We start from the raw sequence: 14,972 nt of genomic DNA, 5'->3' as shown, positions 1-14,972 counted from the left end.
TGAAAAGATGAACTTTTTAGGTTCATTCCTATTTTATATGAGAATAATAAGCAAGACAGCTATCTGGAAAAAAAATTTTTAAAGTTACACGCGGCTTGGTCCTTTGGTGTGGAAATGAAGTCAGTACGCTTATTTTATAGATGGAAAACTTGAGGCCTGGAGATGCCCAAGATAGCAGGTCCAGCCGGTGGCCAAGCCAGGCTGGAGCCCCAGTCCTACTGTGCGCTGGATGGCATCGTTTACAGTTTGCCAAGCTGACCCTACGGGCCAGGCTTGCCAGCTACAGTGTAGGTTGTGCATGTATTAACTACACACCGATTAATAAGAGAATAAATAATATCTCTAGAGAAATGCATCTCGTGGAGAGAGTAGGATGAAGTCATTTCAAACATGAACACCAAGAGACCCCAGGAAGCAAACATACTCTGATCAGTTGGAGGTTTTATAAGAAGGCTCACATTGGAAGTGCCTTCCTCCAACAGGAAATAAACATTAATAATAAGGATTGGGAAAAGTTCCCTTTCTCTGTTTTGGAAAAGCAGAACACATGGATAACTACACATTCTTCACATTCTTGGAAAATTGGACATTATTTAGAAAAAGGGTTAAAAATACCTTTAACCCCCAAGAGTTCAGCCTCTAACCCCCTGGGTTGCTGGCACCAGGGAGGCTGCTACCCTCCTTTCCACTGCTTCATGGTGGTGGAGGAACGGACCCAAGGCATTAGTCAGCAGTTTCTGAATTCTGACCCTCAATAGGAGAGATACTTCAAGACAGGAAAAATAGATGGAGGCAATTACAAACAGCTACTTGATTGATGGTTGACATTGTCAGGGTTCCACTGTATGGCAGATTGCAATGGTGTTGAACTCCCCTTGCTACCAGTGGATGTTGCTATTGGCAACCGTGCAGTGAAGCCAATAAAAAGGCAAGGAAATGAGAGGAAAACTCAACCTTAGTGGAAGCCACAGGGTTTGCGCTATAAATTATGTTCCCCTTAGCAATATGCAGCATCAGTGTTCAGGATAGCTAGAGTGCTTGTGGCTGCCTGCAGCCTCCATCAGACCCTGGGTCTAGTTTTATCATCAGGCACATGCTTTAAAATGTTGCCATAGAGAGAATGGCATCTGTCTGTCTGGGCTATTTATTTATTGTTGGGGAGGAAACAGATGTGGGTTCCTCTCTGCCTCACACGAACTGATTTTCAATTCCCAGTTGTGATGCAAGGCTGATGTGGCACAATAGCACCTGCAGTGCTTCTGAGCTGGGGACGGACGCCCGCCCAGGGTCTGTCCTTAACTCCACCCACCCTTTGTTCCTTACCTGAGGACAGCCAGCCCAGCAGAAGCTATTTTTCCTTTATAGCAGAGTGATTCAGAAAACTGGCTTAATAAAATCCATAAATCTGAACAACCTCCTCTTACCTGCTCTGTGGAGGCAATTTTTCCTGCATTCGTTTTCTCCTCTCGTTTCTCCAGTCTGCCCTGCAGAGACAGCTGTGAAGGGGAGCTAGGAACATTATTTTTTAGGACTTCCCATCCTTCCTTCTCTCTTTTGTCAAACCCCTCCCTGCTCAAGGATCTCTCTTTTCCAAGCACGTTGACGGCAGGATTCGGCACCCTCCGTTGTTTGGTCAGAAGTGCCCTCTTGCTTTGTGTGGACTGACTTCCACTTTACCTGGGCAGTTCTCATCACTGCCTGGGTCCCTGGCAGGTCATCTGCTTTTGCTCCTCCTCCTCTGCCCCCTCCACCGTATCCCCCTTTCCTCTTCCTCCATCCTATTCTTTTATCCTTCTTTGCCTGATTTATACATTTACTGCATTTCTTATCACCTAGACTCTTACTTCTTCCCTACGAACATCTGCTCTTCCCTCACTCTCGTGTCGGTACCCCAATTTACCCATGCTTTAAACCTTCCGAAGGCCTGCCCCGTGCCAGGAACATAATGTTCTTTGTGGAACTTGGCCCCTATTTCCATGGTATTTGAGTAATAAAGTTAGTAACGGATACTGGCCCGTAGCAATAAGAACAAAAATAATTTGTAAATTTTAGATTTTTCAGAGCTGGAATGGATTTCAAGGTTCACCTGGACCAGGGTTTCAAACTCCTCGGAGCCTTTTCAGGGACCGCCATGTATGTACTCAGAGACACGAGGCTTCGCAGGGACTCTGGGTCCCCAACCGGCTTCAAATGGAGGACTTGGGCTTTTGGATGTTTTATATCTTGAAGATTCCTTGCAAGATTTATTTGAACAAAGAGTTTGAAAGTCATTTCCTAGTGTAATTTTATTTGATAAATGAGGAAACAGACTAGGAAAAATTAGGTGAATTGTCCAAAGTCATCTGGTCGATAGTGCCAAAGCTAGGGTGTAAGTCCAGCTTCTAGCCTAGTTTTTTTGGATAAGTCATACCATGTCCTCAGTCTCAGGTAAAGTGGGAAGCGAAGTAGCTTTCAAGTTGTTGCATTCATTTAATATACATGTATATATTAAAAACATTGTTTTCTTTATTAATTTTAGAGAGAGAGGAAGGGAGAGGGAGAGAGAGATGGAAACATCAATAAGAGAGAACATCGATTGGCCGCCTCCTGCATGCCCCCACACTGGGAATTTGGCTCACAACCTGGGCATGTGCCCTGACCAGGAATCGAATCAGCAACCTCTTGGTGCATGGGTTGATGCTCAACCACTGAGCCACACCGGCCGGGCTATATGTATATTTTTAAATTATTACCCGAGAACATGTTTAGAGAGAGGAAGGGAGAGAGAGAGAGAAAGAGAAACATTGATGTGAGAGAGAAACATTGATCGGTTGCCCCTGTAAGCTCCCTTACCAGAGATCAAACCTGCAACCCAGGTATGTGACCTGACTGGGAATCAAACCTGCAACCTGTTGGTGCATGCGATGACACTCAACCCACGAGCCACTCCGGCCGGGCTCATTTAACATAGTTCTTACCCATTATAAGTAGAATATTTGTTCTCTGCCCAGACTGTTATTTCTTAACCTTTCAAGCATTATTTATTATACTTAAGAAAAAATTCAAAAGTGGAGACTCCTTCATTTGGCTGTAGATTTGTACTGATAGTAACCTTCAATTTTATACAAAAACCACCACTCGGAGGACCCAAGGTAGTCGGTGGTTGTTCTCCATGGTGCTGTTGCAGCCCATGAAATACCTCGCTGTTGGAAATAGTTCCTAAATGTTCATGTCACTTGTGATAAATTCAACTATAGATTTCCTTTCACCCTTACTTTAATTAAAGCCTATTAATCTATTTCTTCTAGGACTAGATTTGGTCTACAATGAAGGTTGAATTAGAAAACTAAGAAGGGGGACCACGATCCCAATGCCATATTATGAATCTTGTATAAACACCAATCAGACAAACACATTTGATGTATTTCTATTATGGAATTTTTTTTTTTAGAGGAAAAGTGAGAATGATTGGTATTTGTAAAGATAATATAGTTTATATTTTACGTACACAAGTCTATAGGCTCTAAGCCATCATTAAGAAGCTTTAGAATAAAAATAAAGTACCTCTACAGAATACAAATTGGGATTCTTGGGACAGTCTGGCACAAATGGGCACTTGGGAGAGGATGCAAAGGCAGGCATTGTTGGCTCATAACAAAAGAGCCATATACAAAATGAAGCAGTGCTGACGAAGCCCGTACTGTTCCACGTCCCTTGGCTCAGAAAGAGCAGGGCCGTCTGTCCTCAGGTCCTGGATCCACAGTGGTCTCTGCCCAGCGCCTGTCTCAGTCTCAGCCCATGTCTGTTCATCAGGAAAGTTGGGGTCCTGGGGTGTGCTCCCTGTCTCACCCTCTCCTCTCTCCTTCCTGTCCCATTCTCCCCTACTGGTCACTCTTCAAGGTGAAACCCCAGGCACCCTTCCCAGCACAGCCTCCAGACTTTCTGTCTGTCCGAGCTTAAGGGAACAAAAAAGTGACGTGGCTGGACCAACGCTGGCCCTTCAGGTTGCAGTCACTCTGCAGCAGCAGCTGAGCCCCAGGGTTCGTTACTGTCTGCCCCAGCCGCCGCGAGGTCCGCAGAGGAGGGGGAGGCCGCAGAGACCAGCAGCCTCTTCTGGTGCAGCTCTTCCCACTTACTTCTGTTCGCGGACACCGAATCCAGCATCGGCTTCAGTTTCACATTGACCTTCACCAAGGCCTGAAACACAACAAGAAAAAGGTGGGGGAGGGAGGACCCCGAGTCACTGACACGATTTCCCAACTTTCCATTGTGAGAATGGAAACCAGCCGTAAGACATGAAAATGATGCTCATTTGGTAATCACGCGCTATTTACAAGAAGTACATATGCATTTAGTGCCCTTGCTTCATATTGATAGAGCCTATGCAGACAATGAGAAAATAAGACAGGTGGCTGTGTACTACCCCAGGGTGCCAGCCAGTTAGATTGTGATCCTGTTTTAGATCCACATCAAGCAAGACAGGAGACAAAATATCTCCTTCACACATGTCTACTAATATGTGTGTCTTTGCCTGCCTTGGAGGCTTCCAGATCGCAATAAATCATGAACTTAGATTTTCACAAAAATAAACTTACCATTTGCTCCACGGTAGATGACTCCAGGTAGACTTACCTGAATAGGAAAGGCCAGGTAAAATCTCGAAACAAGAGGAAGTGCTCATTTTTAAAGCTAAGGATCTTGGCACTGTGCCCAGTGCCCAGATCACCAAGAGAACACGTGAGGAAATAGACACGAGAGAAGAGGAAAAAGCTGTGGAAGAGCAGGGCGGAGGGGGTGTAGGAGAGGCGAAGGAAGAGGAAATGTGGGGTGTGGCCAGAAGCGGACAGACCACGAGGCTAACGGAGTTCAGGATGTAGGGTCCGACTTGCAGAAGACCCTTCTAAATATTTCCTTTTTACTTAATGTTTTATTTTTTTAAAAAGATCCCTACACTCCAATGGTATAAACTTTTGGCCTCACAAAACTTGGATCACCCCTGCAGCCGAACAGAGCAATGACTGAAACAAGGTAACACTTCATGTGTCACGTTATGCCTTGGGCCAGGGTTGCGTGGCCACAGATTAGATCCCTGGTCCCGTGCAGACCCCTTGCAGGCGGGTCCCCTTCCCCACAAGGGGAACAAAGCACTGCGATGTCAGCACACCTCCTGGAAGCTTTCTCCATGCATGACCTGCGGCTGGAGGGTGGCCACGAGCAAAGTCCTCCAACAGGAGGAGGGGCATGACTGCAACCACCTGCTTGTCTCCTCAGCCTCCCTCTGCAGGCGGCTGGAGGACCACACGTGAAATGTAACCAGAGGTGAGGGAGGTACTGGGGTTGACCGGCCCAGCAGTAACCCGGCATCCCACTAGCCGTGAGCACGCAGCCTGGCCGCAGTGTTGTTCCTTCACAGCGATGTCCCTTAAACACGGCGTTTTCTCTCCCTTGCGGGTGATATTTATCACACCAAGCCAGAGCAACAACTTCTAACTTTAAATCAGATGTATTAGTATTCCATACAAAACTAAAACATAGCCACATAACTCAAGCAATGACCAAAATCCCATCTATTTCCATGAGAAAAACGCAGGTGCGGGGTCTGCTCAGCGCATAGTGCCTTTGTGTTTAGCCAACAGTGTGAGGTGGTGACGATGCCGTGGTTTTATTCAGTCCAGCTTGGCACGGGCTCCTCTTCACTCGGCTCAAGGCTTTTAATTAAACTGACTATTATAATTCCTATGGAAATTAATGTTTATGTTATTTTCCCGCTACAAAAGCATTTCTCTAGAAGTTATTTTATTTTTTTTATCTTAGGAGCACAAATTGGATTTTTTTTCTGTCTGAAATGTAATTAAAAACTCATTTGATTACTATATTTCTGGCTCTGTTTTACTTATTAAATTCCTGTAATCAGTTTTCTTTTATGAAGCTGCTGGGAAATGATCTCAAAAGCAACACATATTTCTCTTCTTTGGCAGGTTCCCAAGCATTTTACTAAATTACATTCCTAGCACCTGCCCATGATTCGAATTACTCCACCAATTTATTCCTTAAACCATTTAAGTTTATTTGGCTTAGTCCCCAAAAGAGGTTTCTTTCCTTTATCTAGCTCTTTGTTCTCCCTCTTGCTTCCTTTGTGTTGAAAAACATTTTTTAAGGGGTACGTATTTCTGAGAATTCCTTCTCTGCTTTATATTCTCCTTAGACACAGAATCGACATACTAGAATACAGTACAGTATTGTTTTCTTCCGCCAGGTACTCATTCTAGGCAAAGGTAGCAAAAATCCAGTCCCAAAGAATTACTCCTTCACACACTATAAATTTGTTAACACAAATGCAGTTAACTGAGAGAGAGAATGTAGAACTATTAGAATATTAGGAAAGCAAGGGATCCCACACACCCAAATTCCAGGGTCTGTGGTGATTATGTGCAATCAATGTGCTACCAGGAAGAGACTTGCTCCCAATACTGAGGAAGGTACGGATATTCCTAAAAACTTCTCATCAGCAAGTGACACCTGGAGAGTTCGGTGTGAATGCCTCTAATGTCTGTCTTGTTTGACCTGCTGTTCACTCAGCGACAGAAAAAGGAAACCCTTCTTGGCCTTCTGCTCATGTGCAGAGGGTCTCTGAAGGTCATGCACATGGTGCCATCAGCCGTGGCTGCTGGGTCTCCTCTGGCATCCCGGTGGCTGGCCATTCAGTTTTTAAACATGTCCAGAGGCAGTGAACTCACTACCTCCCAGGGGTGTTCAGTTTACGTTTTGTTTTGGGTTTAGATGTTGTTCCTTACATTGAGCTGAAATCTATATCGCTGTAACTTCTACCTAGTGACTGCAGCCTTTGGGGTGCTCTCCCTGTACACCGGAATCTACTCAGCAAAGTAGGACTGATGACTCAGGTGTGCTCCAAGTGTAGGTTGGGTTGAACGTGACCTAACAACCCATCTTGGGATGTGCTGCTTATTATCCCTTGGGCAACTGTGCGGACATCACTGGGCGCCAAGCGCCCTCCTGGCCCACCACAGGCAGGACCTTGGATACTCGCCCCGTGAAGGGACACAGCCTTGGGGATCTAGTCATCCAGGTGGCTGAGGAACCCCACTTCCTCCCTGATTCCATTCATATTTCATTCATATTCCATTGTTGAGTCCACTGTGATCATCATGTGTAGTTTATTCCATATTTATTTATGTCTTAAATAAGTAATATAATCATATAGTCCAATGGATACAAAGGGTACAACGGGTAGAGTGTAAATTTCCTTTATTCCTTGCCCCAGAGATCTAGATTCCTTTTTAGAGGCAACTTAGGTATCCTTCAAGAAACATTTTATGCATATGTAAACACACACACATTATATATGTAGATGTAGATGTGTAATATATGTATGATTTAGATGATTTCTCCCCATTTTGGGTGTTTCTTTCAGAGAGGGAGTGAAATCAGAACTTTGTGGAGCAACATTATTATAATGCTTGAGTGAGAACAAATGTACTGTGTGGAAATTAGAACCCAGAGGACAGAGACAGGAGAAGGACCAAATGCCATTTTCTCTTGCCATGACACTGAGTTTTCCTTCTGCAGAGCTTGCTCTGCTGTGAATTCCATCTACTGTAGTTTTCCTCTCAAAAGTTTTAGTTTCCTTTATAGAAGTTTGATTTGGGTCTTTTTACAAATACCCTCCACATGACTCTGCATTTCCAACCCTTCCTCTGCCCCCTTGAACATATAAAATAGAATGAATGTGTGTCCTCTCTATCAATTCTGTGATCTGTATCAGTTCTGAGTCTGTAATTGAGTGATTTTTCTCATTATTTTAGGTCTAATTTTCTTGCTTCTTTGCATGCCTAGTGATTTTTGATTGACGATCAGATACTGGGAATTTTAGGTTGTTGGATTTTTTTTTTTTTTTCTTTACACATTTTTCAGTTTGGTTCTGGAACGCAGTTAGGCTCCTTGGGGATGATTTGATCCTTTTCAGGCGTGCTTTGAAGCTTTGTTAGCGGGGTCCAGAGCAGCTTTTAATCTAGGGCTAACTGGGGCCCCATTACTGAAGCAATAATTCTCTGAGAACTGTACCCAGGATGTCATATATTTCACGGTTTTTCTTTAACATTCTGTCTGATGGGACCGTAGACTGTGCCCGGCCTGTATCCACGCTGCGGATTGTTCTAGTTGCTGCGTTTCGCTGGTTCTTCCCTCAGCCCCCGTGGTTTCGTCACAGGGGTGTGAACAGCACTGAGGACTCAAGAGGCCTCCACAGACCTCAGCTCTCTCGTCCTGGGGACGCGGGTCCCCTGGCCCCCCAGACTGCGGGCGCTGCCTCCCCGGCTCGGTGGGACCGGGCTCCGCCGGGGTCCCCGCCCTGCGCCGTGGCCGAACACTCTCCCGCTAGTGAGCTGGGGCAGTCGTAGGGTTCGCTCCACCTGTTCCCTCCTTCAGGGGTCACTGCCTGCTGGCCACTTTCCCCAAACCATTTCCTGTATTTTTGTTTCTTTTTGCCCCGTTGCTCCCCATGACCAGCAGCGGGAGCCCCTATCACTGGCCTTAAAGGCCTCTGTCTTGAGTACTGTCCCAAGAGCGCGCGGGGAGAGTGGAAACAGGGCCTTTCTCCCGCGTGTCCAGCTCCTCGCACGTGACTCCGGGAACAACACCCTCCTCTAACCCACCCACACAGGGGCGGCAGGAAGAAGGGGCAAGGCCAGGGCAGCTGCCAGCGGCAGAGAGAGGGGTCAGGACGTGCTGCCCCGTTACAAATCCTGCTGTGCAAACAGCCCAGAACGACCCCCTTGGGAAATGCCATAGCGATCGCTCTTATTACCATTATTCCTGAGCCCGGTGTTCCTCAGTGCACCACGCTGCTACGAGTCAGTCTCGCCTTGCCTGTCCTCTGCCACCCTGATCCGCACCTGCCGTCCCGGGCCCGGTGCGCTTGTTAGCGCGCACAGTCCCTTCCCGGAGTCCCAGTGCTGGACAGAGGGGCGGGGTGGGGCAGGGAACGAGCCCCTGGACAGCCATGCGCTTAGAACCGGCTGCCACTCCCATGCTCTGCTGGTGGGAGGGGGCACGGAGGATCCCACCAAATTAAAGCCAGATTTATCTATGAACCCGGCAACGTCCAACTATGTCAAAATATCTTTTAAAAATGTGGAGGAAATCATCTGAGCTGGCTACTTATTCATTTATTTATTTTAAGGCCCAAGAAAGAAGATGGTTGTCATGTTCCATTATGAAGATATGATCACTTTACTACTGTACATTTTCTGGGTGAAAATGTCAAATAGCCCACTTAGAGGATGATATTTTGAAATGGAAAGTTATTGCCGATATTGCCAACTGGTGTCGCCTCTGCTCAGACCTCCCGCAGGAGCGGCGAGAGCGTGCACGGGACGGCAGGGCCCGGAATTCCCTCGGATTCGCACGACTGGCCAGTCACCAGTGCAAAGGGCACTCCTGAGAGACCAAGGAGGCGCCTGCTTCAGGCATGTGACTTCAGAGAGATGTGGCCAACTCTGGGAGCAAATCCCAACTTCAAATTAGTGAACTGTTGAACTACTAATCCTTCTTGGTTCCCAAAGGTTAAGATTATTAATGATTTAATCTGACATAATCCTGAATTTTATAAGCCATACTGCAATGATGCAGTTGGCTAAGAATCTCGTTGGTCAACCTTCCCTCGTCCGCTGTGCTGTGAAGACAGACGGGACTGATGGCGCAGACAGAACTCATCATCTTCCTCCACATCTTCCTCTCCAGGTCTCCTCTCTCAGGGAACAGCACTGTCATCTCCCTCCTACTGCCCAGCCCAGAAATCGACGGGCACCCCTGACATCTCCCTTCCCCCACATCCAAACTAGCACCACGTTTCATGGATCCTACTTCCATAGCGTCTTTGTGTCAGTCTATCACCATGTCTGTGACCACAGGTCAGACTGCCATCATCTCCTCAGCTGCTTCGACCTGCTGCAGCCTCCTCACTGGCTCTCCACGCCCCCTGCTCCCGCCCAGCCCCCCTCCACGTGCGCCACTCTCTACCCTGAATCTTCAGTGGCTCCCATGTGATACAAACATGCTACAAGACCCTACCTAAAAGGAGAATTGTAGTGTTGAAAAAAAAATGAAATCCAGAAACAGAACAAAAACAGGAAAAACCCATAAAACCCGATGGAAACTTGGGTTATGATACAAAAAAACAGAGTTTTGAAATACCAAAAATTATCCCATTAAGTTTTCTAGAAAACTTAAAGTGCACACCTTTCCATGTATCCTAACATTTTCCTGAGTTGAAAGGAAACAGCCTAACTACACGTGGCTTGTTTGGCGGGGGAGCCCCGAAGTGTGGCCGCTACATGTGCGAGCACACGGAGCCCCGAAGGGTGACCGCTACATGTGAGAGCACACGGAGCCCCGAAGTGTGGCCGCTACATGTGAGAGCACAGGCAGCCCCGAAGTGTGGCCGCTACATGTGAGAGCACACGGAGCCCCGAAGGGTGACCGCTACATGTGCGAGCACACGGAGCCCCGAAGGGTGACCGCTACATGTGCGAGCACACGGAGCCCCGAAGGGTGACCGCTACATGTGAGAGCACACGGAGCCCCGAAGGGTGACCGCTACATGTGAGAGCACACGGAGCCCCGAAGGGTGACCGCTACATGTGAGAGCACAGGGAGCTGCCGGTGGGGCCCAGGTGGAAGCGCAAACAGCTCCCTCCTCCCCCCGTCCCTCCCCAGGCCAGTGGCCTTTGAAACTCAAGGTTGTGTAAAAATCAATTCACATTAAATTGCTTAAGATAATGTATTAACTACCATAGGAGGCTTCCAGCAGTTTTTAAAACTTGCCTCAAAAAACAAATAATCAAACACTAATGGTGAACACAGAAGCAAGCCAAGACTTCTTTGCATACATCCTTTTAAACATTCACATTAAAGAAACCAGCTTTAAAATAAAACGTTCGTGTGTAATTGTTAAAGTCAGAAAATTAATAATCATTTACGTAGGTTACACACATAAGGGTGCCACGCACCGTGGACTCTTGGGCTAGAATGCAGTGAAGTTTAAAGGGCACTCGCCCTACAACTTCTGTCCCATTTTGTGACAGAGTCATTTACTCCGCCAGGGCTGTGGTATCTCTAACAGAGATTGCTCGTTTGCCTTTCCAGTCTGCACTGTCCTTCCTTGAGCTGAGGAATGGACAGGGAGGTGTAAGCAAAATTCATAAGGAGAGACTTCTGAGAAAACTCTTAAATGGGAGTTTATTCAGCTGGGAGGTGCATCCTTGACCCTTGCCTCTACTTCTTTGCTGCTGCTGGAATACTGACATGATGGCTGGAGCTACAGTGGCCATCTTGTAATTATGAGGCCCCCTTGAGTGTGAACAGGGACTGGGTCTCTGACGGCTATGGAACTGCCATATCATAGCAGCCTCAAATGCACTTCTCTGGATTATTTTTTATCACAGAGTAAAATAAGTTTCTCTTTTGTTTAAGCTATTGTGACTTCAGATCTCTGGTGCTAGCAGCTGCACGCAATGCCTGACTGAGAATCAACGCTCTGTTGTAGGTCTCTGTCTTCGTCTACTTGTGCAGGTGTCAGACGATTCCAGGCATCTGCTGCTTGAACAAGTTCCTGCATTGGGGAGTTATACGTGAACGTGTTTTGGGCAGTGGGTTTGATGTAAATTGTAGCAGACAGTAGAAGCTACAACAGCATGTGCTTTGAGCAGGCACATAAGTCAGGCTCGACCAACAGGAGTGCTGCAGGGATCGGTGTAGGGATAGGGATGGCACCAAGCTAAGGCAATCAGCTCTTTCTAGGTTTCACATGGAGCTACTGAAAATGAGGTTTTCTCTTTCTCTTCTTTTCATTTTCATTTTTTGGTGTGAATAGTGACTGTACTAAACATGTGACCTTAAAGCTGCCAAAACATGCAAGGAAAGCCTGATTGGGTGAAGCCAAAACATAACTAGGAGGCAGGGAAGAGGGACACATGGATCCTCTGGATGCCACTGAAGGCCACCAGCTCACTGTACCTCTAAGCTCCCTGGTTACTTGAGCTAAAGAAATTCCATTTCTGTTCAAACTCAGTCGAGTGAGTTTCTGGGCTCCAAATAACGGCTCTTTTGCTGTTGTCATTTATTATTCTCTGTCACCCCCAGGAATTACTCGGGATTGCACCCTCCCCCAGGCTTTGAACTGGTGGCTGGCAGAAGGGAGTCCCAACTTCCCCGGCATACAAGCTGCTGTCACACTTGCTGAGAAGCCTCTTTCCCCAGGTTAACGCGAGTCAGGGACCAGCCAGCAGTGAGCTCGCTTCCCCTTGGGCGCCCCGAGTCTGCCACTCTAGCAGTGTTTTAAAAGGTCTCTCATTCTTAGCCTGCCATGTTATGGAGACAGAAAATACACAGAGGATGCCACTTCCTTCTGCCGGCAGTCAGCGGGCCTGTGGCATTTTGGCTTCTAAGAAAGGAGGACTCCAAGGAATTGGGTGGCAGCTTCCAGCTAGCCCAGGTTTTCTCTACAGACCAAGTGAACTTGGATAGCAAGGAAGAACAGCAACTACATGTGATTTTCTCCTTAGTGGGGGTTCAATATTATTGCCTGTTTATCATATTGGAGGAGAATATTTTTCCAGGTGGGAAAACTATTTTTCTGTATATCATATTTACTCTGTGGATCTGTTACTATTCAGCAGTAACAGGTTGGCTATGTTGGATTTTTGTAAATGCCAAAAAACATTGTCAGAGCTTTGTTTTATTAGTAATATTTGAGATCTTAAATCCTAAATGATGTGAGATAGTTACCCAGGTAGCAGCAAAGATGATAAAGCTACAGAGCTAGTGCTCAGTATGAGGCAAACAAGCTCATCAGAATCCACTGCAAGACCGATTCAGATCTGTAATCGGAATCCTAAGGGCACAGTCCAGCCAAGTTATAACATCGATGTTTGTAGCATCAATGTCTAATATCCTGAAAGCCAATTACAGTACTAGTAGTAACTTAGAGGGTCATTTTCCTTTCAGAAGCAGATTAGGAGAGCCTGTAAAAGTGAAGAAGCAATGGTCCTGGCTGGTTTGGCTCAGCAGTTAGAGCATCGGCCTGTGGATCGAAGGGCTGTGGGTTTGATTCCTGGTCAAGGGCACGTACCTGGGTTGCAGGTGTACCTGGGTTGTAGGTTTGATCCCTGACTGGAGCCGTGTGGGAGGCAACCAATCGATGTGTCTCTCTCACATGGATCTTTATCTTCCTCTCTCCCTTTCTCCCTCCCTCCCTTCCACTCTGTCTAAAAAAAGTGAAAATGCAATAAAGCGTTATAGTAATTTTCTCTTCCTCTTTTCTTTCCTTTTCCAGTTTCTTCCTGACCTCTCAGGTTGCTTGTTTAGATTGTTTTATTTATGTGCTAAGAGATTCCTTTGTGGAAAATGCTATTTAGAAATGGCAATGGCATTTGAATTTATGAAACAGGAATTTTAGTTTCCTTGGATTAACGGCATTATTATTTTCATAATACAGGGCAAGAGTCTTAAACTCAAATGTCTACAGGGCCAGGCCAGTGAAGCTAATGAATGAAAGACACTGCAGGATACTGTTGGGAGCGGGAGTGCCTACGGCAAACTGATCCTTGTAATTTTAAAAACAGCGCTCAACTAAATAAAACACGTCTGTGGGCCGAATCCATTCTGTGGGCCGCCGCCTGCTCACTGTGATGGACTAACCAGAGTACTGGATGTGTGTTCCAGACACCATGCTAGGACCTCTCCATATGTGAGCCGATTAAGCTCACAGTGATGCTGTGAGACAGGTCTTTTTTTTATCCTCACCAGAGGACATTTTTTTTTTTTTTTTTGCATTTATCTTCAGATAGAGCAGGAGGGAAAGGGAGGAAGAGAAAGAAACATCAATGTGAGAGAGACACATGGAGTGGCTGCCACCCACATGACCCTCCCGGGACGGGGACAAACTGCAACCGAGGTACGTGCCCTTAGCGGGAACCGAACCCGGGTCTCTCTGGTCGGCGGGCTGACGCTCTAACCGCTGAGCCAGACCGGCCAGGGTGAGATAGGTCTTCTTGACCCTGTTTTGACAGAGGAGGAGCCCAAGATTGGGTAAGTGTACCACGGGTAAGTGTACCGCGGAGCCGGAACGTCAGCCCAGGCCTGTCTGATGACAGAGCCCACGGCGTCTTCCCGGGGAGGATGCGGACGGGTGTCTCCCCTAACTGCAGTGTCCAGACAGTGGGCGACTCTTTTGTTCTAGTGTCTGTGACACTGTTTCAAAACAAACCCACAGGAGGGAAGTGACCCCACCGATTCATGAGGAAACACTACCTCCCAAACATTAGGTGTAGACAGTGAATCTTTTATTTGTGACTCATCTTCTCTATCTTTTCTTGGGAAAGTAAAACCAGTGTTTTAAGTAGTAGATAACAGACCAGCCCAAAGACAGCCAGTGCAAATGGAAGCAAAGAGAACTGTCTCTTCTGTTATAATGAGCCCTCTAGGATACCGTGGTAGGTTATCCTGTTGGTTGGGTTTTCAGAGCAGATCGGTAGCTAATCAATCATGCTCACTGTGTAGGCAACAGCTGACTTGGAAGGAAAGGCTGCTGACCCAGAAGCCACAGCCTTTGATGAATGGGGCTTCATACAAGAGGTGGTTAGAACATGTAACTAAAGCACAGCCACATGGCAACAATCCCCCTCTCCACACGCCAGCGTGTTATCTGGGAAAACTGGACCTGAGATTTTACAGAAATAGATAAAACCTATTATTTTTGCAAAGTTCAATGTGTAAAAAGGACCATATTTAAAATTTGTTTATTGAGCTCCACAGAGTTGTTTACCAGAGATTTTAAAAAATACTTCTTATGTGCTCAGAGTCCATTCAAACAAAATGGATCTGGTGCCTCTATGGGAGCTCTAAGAGTAGATTCTAGAATACTCTATTAGCATTTACTCTTCTGTTTTTTAGCTTAAACTGTCATCCCTCAGTTT

General features: G+C 46.5%; 1 protein-coding gene across 1 annotated transcript in view; it reads right to left on the bottom strand.

Moving 5' to 3' along the window:
- Positions 1–3,990: 3,990 nt before the first annotated feature.
- The window catches only part of PDE11A (phosphodiesterase 11A), a 332,237-nt gene continuing 321,255 nt past the window's right edge, over positions 3,991–14,972 (bottom strand). Inside the window, exon 20 of the mRNA XM_036253345.1 lies at positions 3,991–4,176. Within this exon, the coding sequence (XP_036109238.1) occupies positions 3,991–4,176 (186 nt within the window). The remainder of the gene's footprint in view (positions 4,177–14,972) is intronic.

The sequence above is a fragment of the Molossus molossus genome, unplaced genomic scaffold (genome assembly GCF_014108415.1).
Source record: "Molossus molossus isolate mMolMol1 unplaced genomic scaffold, mMolMol1.p scaffold_m16_p_11, whole genome shotgun sequence".
Classification (NCBI taxonomy): domain Eukaryota; kingdom Metazoa; phylum Chordata; class Mammalia; order Chiroptera; family Molossidae; genus Molossus; species Molossus molossus.
This window is presented reverse-complemented; position numbering and strand designations above follow the sequence as displayed.